Source organism: Hordeum vulgare, chromosome 7H (assembly GCF_904849725.1).
Source record: "Hordeum vulgare subsp. vulgare chromosome 7H, MorexV3_pseudomolecules_assembly, whole genome shotgun sequence".
Taxonomy (NCBI): Eukaryota; Viridiplantae; Streptophyta; class Magnoliopsida; order Poales; family Poaceae; genus Hordeum; species Hordeum vulgare.
In genome coordinates this window covers 19,698,523-19,705,868 of record NC_058524.1, presented here as the reverse complement: position 1 = coordinate 19,705,868, position 7,346 = coordinate 19,698,523, and the positions used below count along the sequence as shown (strand labels likewise).

Below are 7,346 nucleotides of genomic sequence, written 5' to 3'. Positions count from 1 at the left end.
AGGTGAAGTACTCGACATGGAACATATACTAGTAGTCACCCCAGATTCACTCAAACTTGTGCATTGATTGTATTCATTATGAATCTCATGAATCAAGGATAGAAGATAACCACAAAGCTTCTTTAATCTACTTATTGATCCAACATGTACGATAGGTCATGCATTATAATAAGTTTAGTGACGTGATCACTCTTTCCTCTAGGCCAGCCTGGTGTATGAGTGTGACCGACATGCATTAAGGTCGTAAACAATGTTAATGACAATAATTGCACGTCCATATGAGATGCCTGCACTGCCATTACTAGTTAATTATTCATGTTTGTGTGCTGGAAGTAAAACCAGACCACAATAATAAATAATTGTTCATTCAATACCTTCGGGCAATGTGGCATGTCTGGTGTCACCATGGAATACTTCCTATAAATAGAGATCATCCTAGACTAGATTCATCAGTTGGTTTTCTGATAAATACATACAAGGTGAATATGGAAACCATAAGTCTTAAGAGTATCATTATTGGAGTACTCATGCTAGGACTAGTCCTTCAACAGACCCATATAGAGGCCAAGAGTTGTTGTTGTTCCACCACGACAAGAAACTGCTATAATGTATGTCGTGTCACGGGTTCCTCTCGGCCTACGTGTGCAAGCTTATGTGGTTGCAAGATTTTGGAAAAATGTGTGCCTTCATGTAACCGCTTGAACCTTGTCACAGACGGAGGTAAATTCTGAATCCATGCTTCTCGTTATCGTTCATATCTTGAGTAAAAATTCCATTTACATACATATTTCTTTTATAGACGGCGCAAAATCCATTGAGTACTGCAAGTTGGAATGCATGTCCTCATTGTGCGAGAACATCAACGCTGGTAAGCGAAATACATTATGGGCCATTCGTTGCATATTATTATTCACTTCGAGTTAGTGATTGTTTCTAATGGAAACAATTCTCCACTTAGTTGTTGCGAGTGAAGAAGTGAACGATGTCAAAGATCATTGCAAAACTGGATGCTACCATCTCTACACTAAGGATTATGAATTTGGCGAAGTCCTTCCTTAAGAAAGTGTGACAGTCGACATTTCATGTTGAATATACGGGAGTGTCAATGTTATATTGAATAACTGGATAACATGTTCAATCCAGTGTGTCAATTTATTTCTTCTTGTAAGTGTCTCGGTGATGCGATATTATTGATAATGTGCTCATCGTTTTGTAAGAAACGTATGTCATATCCAATATAATGTGTTGTATTATTATAATGTGTGGTTGTGTGGTAAATCATAATTAAAATATTTTCTCCTTTTCCATTTATATTACTAGTCATCAACCAGTGCGACTGGACGACCTCGTCATTCATGTTTCAAATCATTTGGAGGAGTGTTATTATTTGAGCATCAGAAGGTCATAAAATTTTTTGAAATCTTTAGGATATGCCTAGACAGTACCTCCTTCACAAAGTTCCTTTCTCGAGAGACACTTTGGAAATTAGCTGAGAAATATTTAATAGGCAAATGATGCTGAATTTTGACATGCTGCCGTAATATGGATAGGAAAGAGTCCACCAAATTTTTGACGGAAAACACGAATGTAGAAATGACACTTCCTTCACAAAGTGTTATTCATGGCAGTATAGGAAAAGGCATATCTTTGTATTATTTTTGAACTAGACAAGGAAATATTTTGACATACGTGATGAATATATGATCCAAACAATTTATGAGAGTTATTTGGGAATGTGGGGGAGACAAAAATATAGTTTGCTTCAAAACTAAGAGCAAATTGGATTTATTCCTTTATTAAAAAAAGGAATATTACCATCAAAAAGAATTTGGCTATGGGATAAGATGGAAATGACATGATATTGGGATGCATTTGAGAATGACAAGTCACTTTTGGAGACTAGGAAGAGATGATCTTCCCAAGATTCCATGCCATAGAGCCACAGAAAAGATAGTTCAACTAAATTCCACTACATGGAAGCAAAAGGAGGCATTTTATTATAGAGCTAATTTCGACACATACCAATTCATTTTAAATATACACGCAATATGCAAGATATGTGTAGATACAACATGAAATCATAACATAACTGTACAACAAAATATATATTTAGAAGGCTCCGAAGAGCCAATGTAGTATAATGTTACAAGCAGGGGGTCACATGGCCCAACATTCGGACGATACAAACATCAAGCAGAAGTTACATGTGTGGGTACAGAAATCTACTATAAATGGATGGAAGAGCCTGGAAAGCTACAACGGCCCAACCAAAGGAGCCACACCACTATCTGGGTTACCAAGCTAATCCTTCGATGTCAATATCAATATGAAAACATAAACTAAACAACGTCTATCTCTGCAAAAATGTAAATAACCAACAGTTGAATCATGTTGTCCTAATGCATTGAAATGAGAGGAAGAGTGAGACAGTGGGATTGTATCGAAATGTTCAAGGGTGTTGCTTGCTTGACAGTTCCGAAGATTACCATGAGTCTTCAGTAGTGTCAACAATCACAACGTCGGAACCATCATCTACCAACAGGGAACAACACCGGCAAACAGAAAAATAACAAAATTTACATCACGGAAATGCAACACTATGATGTGTGAACATGACATGGCAATATGATGTTGTTTGCGCTAATGCATCAAGCAACAAGATTAAATGAAGTTGGTCCGATCCAAAGTTTCAAAGTCAAACACCATATGTGATTATTTAAATGTCATTTATTTGAATGTCCTAAAAAGAGGACACACGTTGTTCTAACATGCATGAAAATGCCATAAACAGATTCATTGGAATATTATGTTAATTCTTCATATATAATTTAATTTCATGTGAGTTACGTTTTACTTTCTATGATTTTCTGAAATGCCATAAACAGATTCATTGGAATTTTCAAAGTTTATAACTTTTTCTGAAATGTAATATTGTGTTCATTTCTATTGTAATTTCTTAGACTCACATATGACCCCGCTAGTCATTAAATCCATCCCAATTAACTTTCAACTGTAACAGGGTTGACTATTTGTGCCACATCATCCTCACATATGAACCCTCCTTCTCATAAACGCATTTAAAATGCATGAACTAGTCACTAACGGGAAGTCGTAGCTATTTGTAACTACTTATTCCAAAAGCGATAGATTTTTATTAAGTCATGTGAAGCATATTTACAAACTAACAAGATCATCAGAGTACCATGAGAAGCATCAAAATATATAACACAGTTCAAAATATAGGCCTAAGTTACATACGTAAAAATGAAATAGTAACTCACCTCGTAATAAACAGAAAGCATTACTGAATTTTTGGCTTTCCTTTCAGCAGATAGTCATTAACAGGCAATGGTACAAATGAGATCGAGTGATAAATATAAAATTTATACCATGAAAAGCATCAAAACAAAAATCAACTAAAAAGATAAGAAAACATAAGGTATCGACTGAAAGAGTGACATGAGTCAGTGTTAATAATTGATCCGAAACATTTTGGTTATCACCATAGAAAAGGTTAAGCATCTTGGTTGTCTTATGCTTAGATTATTTGTTCTTTGTTTAGATGTTGTTGATGATGTACACATTAATATTGTTTTGGTTTTATGTACGCGAGAATAATCTATGTGTCTAAGTGTACGTTATTGTATGTCGCATTTTTTCATTATTATTTTCAATATGGTAAGGTCGTAAATAATTTTCCCCATCACCTAACCATACATGGGTGGTTGCTAGCCGGCCCCTTACATGCACGTATGTAGTACAGCAAACAAGTGTTGGTTAATAAATGAAATGTCATCCTGCGATCGGTAGGTACTATATGTCTATCATGTTACGACGCTATACAAGAGATGGTCCTAAACTAACTCAACACCCAAATGTAGTAATAGATTAATTGGTAGTATGCCAAAGAGGTCACACCAATCTGATTCATGTTTTTTCACGCGTACATTGATGGGGATGCTAGAAATATACAATTAATGAACGGAAACTTGTTATGTTCAATCATGTAGTTTTGAATATATGGAGTGGTATATGTGTCAATAAGTTAGTGGAATAAAACATCTATACCTACTATAAAAATAAATACGTACGTACGCATCGTTCCACTTGGTTCTACCGTCACGCTATAATTTTAAATATAGATGCGCGTGCCTGAAAAAAAATCGCTTGCGTGGTACTCGAATACACGAGCCCCCATGAGGGATGCCAAATTAATGCCCGAGTGACCAAGTGATACATGACATGTTTTTGATTACAAGACATGATTTCATTGATACTATCAGAAGTGTAGGACGTATACCCTGATAAAAAGAAACACAAGGGACTCATTGAATTTCGCAGCTATAGTCCCATCTAGGTTGCATATAGGGAATCCCACCAATTCAAATATTCTTTGCAAGTTGTTTCGAACATCAAGAGGCCACTAAGGTAATCAAAGAATAGAAAAAAGAGAAGAGGAGATGCCTCGCAAGCCGCACCATTGAATTCAATTAACACCGATTCTTGATTACTACAAAGAAATAAACTCTTGATTGATGGATACTCGGGCATCCATGGATGGTGACTTGGCAATGTGATCGCAATAAAGGAGGGGGATTTGTAGGCTCTTGGGCTTTCATAGAGAACTATTAAAGAGGAAGATGTTCTATCCCATCTAAAGGAAAATAAAGAAAACATGGACAACGTGTCCATGACTAGTTACAAAATACCAACACATTGCAATATGGATTTGATTAGAACCATTTAGAGCTTTGCCTACATCCATATATGTACAAGATGTTACATGCAAAATATTTTTGGATAATTACAATGTTGTTATAATGTTAATATATTTAGGTATGTTGTAACTTTTGGGACAACTGATATTTTCTTGTGCTCAAATTTCTATCCTTCTAATTCATATTAATCATTGCAGCTTTAGTACAACTTCAGTAATTGATATGTACTAGAGAGAGTATTATGTGAAACCATTTGGTGTTCACGATAGAAAAGGTTAGGCATCTTGGGTCTATTATCGTTATATTTTTTGTTTGTTGTATACATGTTGGTGATGATGTACGCGATAATAACGTACGACAGAATGATCTATGTGACTATGTGTAATTTCTTGGCTCTCAATTTTTTTATTAGTATTTTTTATTATCTAAGCACACAATTTATTGGCCCCAACACCTAAGCATGCATGTGCGGTTGTTAGACGACCCCTTTCATACGCGTATGTAGTACAACAAACAAGTGGTGCTTAACAAATCAAATATCATCGGACGATCGTTAGGTAATGTTTATCTCTATGTTGTTACGATGCTATATAAGAGTTGGTCCTAAACGAACCCAACAACCCAAATGAAATAACAGACTAATTGGTAGTATGTTGCACAGGTCACACAAATTCGACTCATAATTTCTCGTGCATACATGGATGGGTATGTTCGAAAAATACAGTTAATGAGAAAAACTTGTTTTATTCGATCATGCTGTTTTAAATATGTGCAATCATATGTGTCGATAAGTCAGTTGAAGTTAACATAAATAATAATAAAATTTGAGTCAGTGGTAGAATCATAAAAATTATCTAGAGTACACCAAGTTTTAGGTGAAGTACTCTACATGGAACATATACCAGTAGTCATCCCAGATTCAATCAAACTTGTGCATTGATTCTATTCATTATGAATCTCACGAATCAAGGATAGAAGATAATCATAAAGCTTCTTTAATCTACTTATTGATCCAACATGTACACTAGGTCATGCATTATAATAAGTGTTGTGACATGATCACTCTTTCCTCTAGGCCATTCGTGTTTGTGTATGAGTGTGACAGGCATGCATTAAGGTCGTAAACAATGTTATTGACAATAATTGCACGTCTATATGAGATGCCTGCACCGCCATTACTATTTAATTATTCGTGTTTGTGTGCTGGATGTAAAACCAGACCACAAAAATAAAGAATTGTTCATTCAATACCTTCGTGCAATGTGGCATGTCTGGTGTCACCATGGAATACTTCCTATAAATAGAGAGCATCCGAGACTAGATTCATCAGTTGGTTTTCTGATAAATACATACAAGGTGAATATGGAATCCATAAGTCTTAAGAGTATCATTATTGGAGTGCTCATGCTAGGACTAGTCCTTCAACAGACCCATATAGAGGCCAAGAGCTGTTGTTGTTCCACCACGACAAGAAACTGCTATAATGTATGTCGTGTCACCGGTTCCTCTCGGCCTACATGTGCAAGTTTATGTGGTTGCAAGATTTTGGAAAAATGTGTGCCTCCATGTGACCGCTTCAACCTTGTCACGGACGCAGGTAAATTCTGAATCCATCCTTCTCGTTATCGTTCATATCATGAGTAAAAATTTCCATTTACATACATATTTGTTTTATAGACGAAGCAAAATCCATTGAGTTCTGCAAGTTGGGATGCATGTCCTCATTGTGCGGGAACATCAACTCTGGTAAGCTAAAGACGTTATGGACCATTCGTTGCATATTATTATTCACTTTGAGTTAGTGATTGTTTCTAATGGAAACAATTCTCCATTCAGTTGTTGCGAGTCAAGAAGTGAACGATGTCAAAGATCATTGCAAAACTGGATGCTACCATCTCTGCACTAAGGATTATGAATTTGGCGAAGTCCTTGCTTAAGAAAGTGTGACAGTCGACATTTCATGTTGAATATACGGGAGTGTCAATGTTATATTGAATAACTGGATAACATGTTCAATCCAGTGTGTCAATTTATTTCTGCTTGTAAGTGTCTCGGTGATGCGATATTATTGATAATTAATGTGCTCATCGTTTTGTAAGAAACGTATGTCATATCCAATATAATGTGATGTATTATTATAATGTGTGGTTGTGTGGTAAATGATAATTTAATTATTATCTCCTTTTCCATTTATATTACTAGTCATCAACCAGTGCGACTGCACGACCTCGTCATTCATATTTCAAATCATTTGGAGGAGTGTTATTATTTGAGCATCAGAAGGTCATATCAAAATTTGAAATCATTAGGACATGTCTAGACAGTACCTCCTTCAAAAAGTTCCTTTCTGGACAAACACTTTGGAAATTAGCTGAGAAATATTTACTAGGCTAATGATGCTAAATTTTGACACGATGCCCTAATATGGTGTGACATCCTCGAGTTTTGCTATAGTAATGATTGTAATTAAGCGACACTGATCCCGCGCTAATGATGCCACGTCATCGGAAGTGATATCAATGATCTCGTGTTGGTTGAAACCGAATCAAATTCGAAGCATTAAAATAAAGTCAGACGAGAAAAGGGCCACCCCATCCCTCAAACCCTAGCGCCTCCCCCTGGCGAGGG

General features: G+C 36.0%; 1 protein-coding gene and 1 long non-coding RNA gene across 2 annotated transcripts; both read left to right on the top strand.

Moving 5' to 3' along the window:
* The first annotated feature begins 471 nt into the window (after positions 1-471).
* Positions 472-1,154, top strand: LOC123413633. The gene is made up of 3 exons (XR_006613784.1): positions 472-720; positions 800-868; positions 959-1,154. It is a non-coding gene; the product is annotated as an uncharacterized LOC123413633 (long non-coding RNA).
* A 4,908-nt stretch (positions 1,155-6,062) lies between these two features.
* LOC123412524 (leaf-specific thionin-like) lies at positions 6,063-6,859 on the top strand. The gene is made up of 3 exons (XM_045105475.1): positions 6,063-6,315; positions 6,396-6,464; positions 6,555-6,859. The coding sequence occupies exons 1-3, from the start codon at positions 6,081-6,083 to the stop codon at positions 6,653-6,655; spliced, it is 405 nt and encodes a 134-aa protein (XP_044961410.1). The 5' UTR covers positions 6,063-6,080; the 3' UTR covers positions 6,656-6,859.
* The last annotated feature ends 487 nt before the right edge of the window (positions 6,860-7,346 follow it).

Coding starts and splice junctions, on each gene's coding strand:
- LOC123412524 (XM_045105475.1), top strand. CDS start 6,081: ATGGAATCCATAAGTCTTAAGAGTATCATTATTGGAGTGCTCATGCTA. Junction 6,316..6,395: donor CAACCTTGTCACGGACGCAG/GTAAATTCTGAA, acceptor TTTGTTTTATAG/ACGAAGCAAAATCCATTGAG. Junction 6,465..6,554: donor GTGCGGGAACATCAACTCTG/GTAAGCTAAAGA, acceptor TTCTCCATTCAG/TTGTTGCGAGTCAAGAAGTG.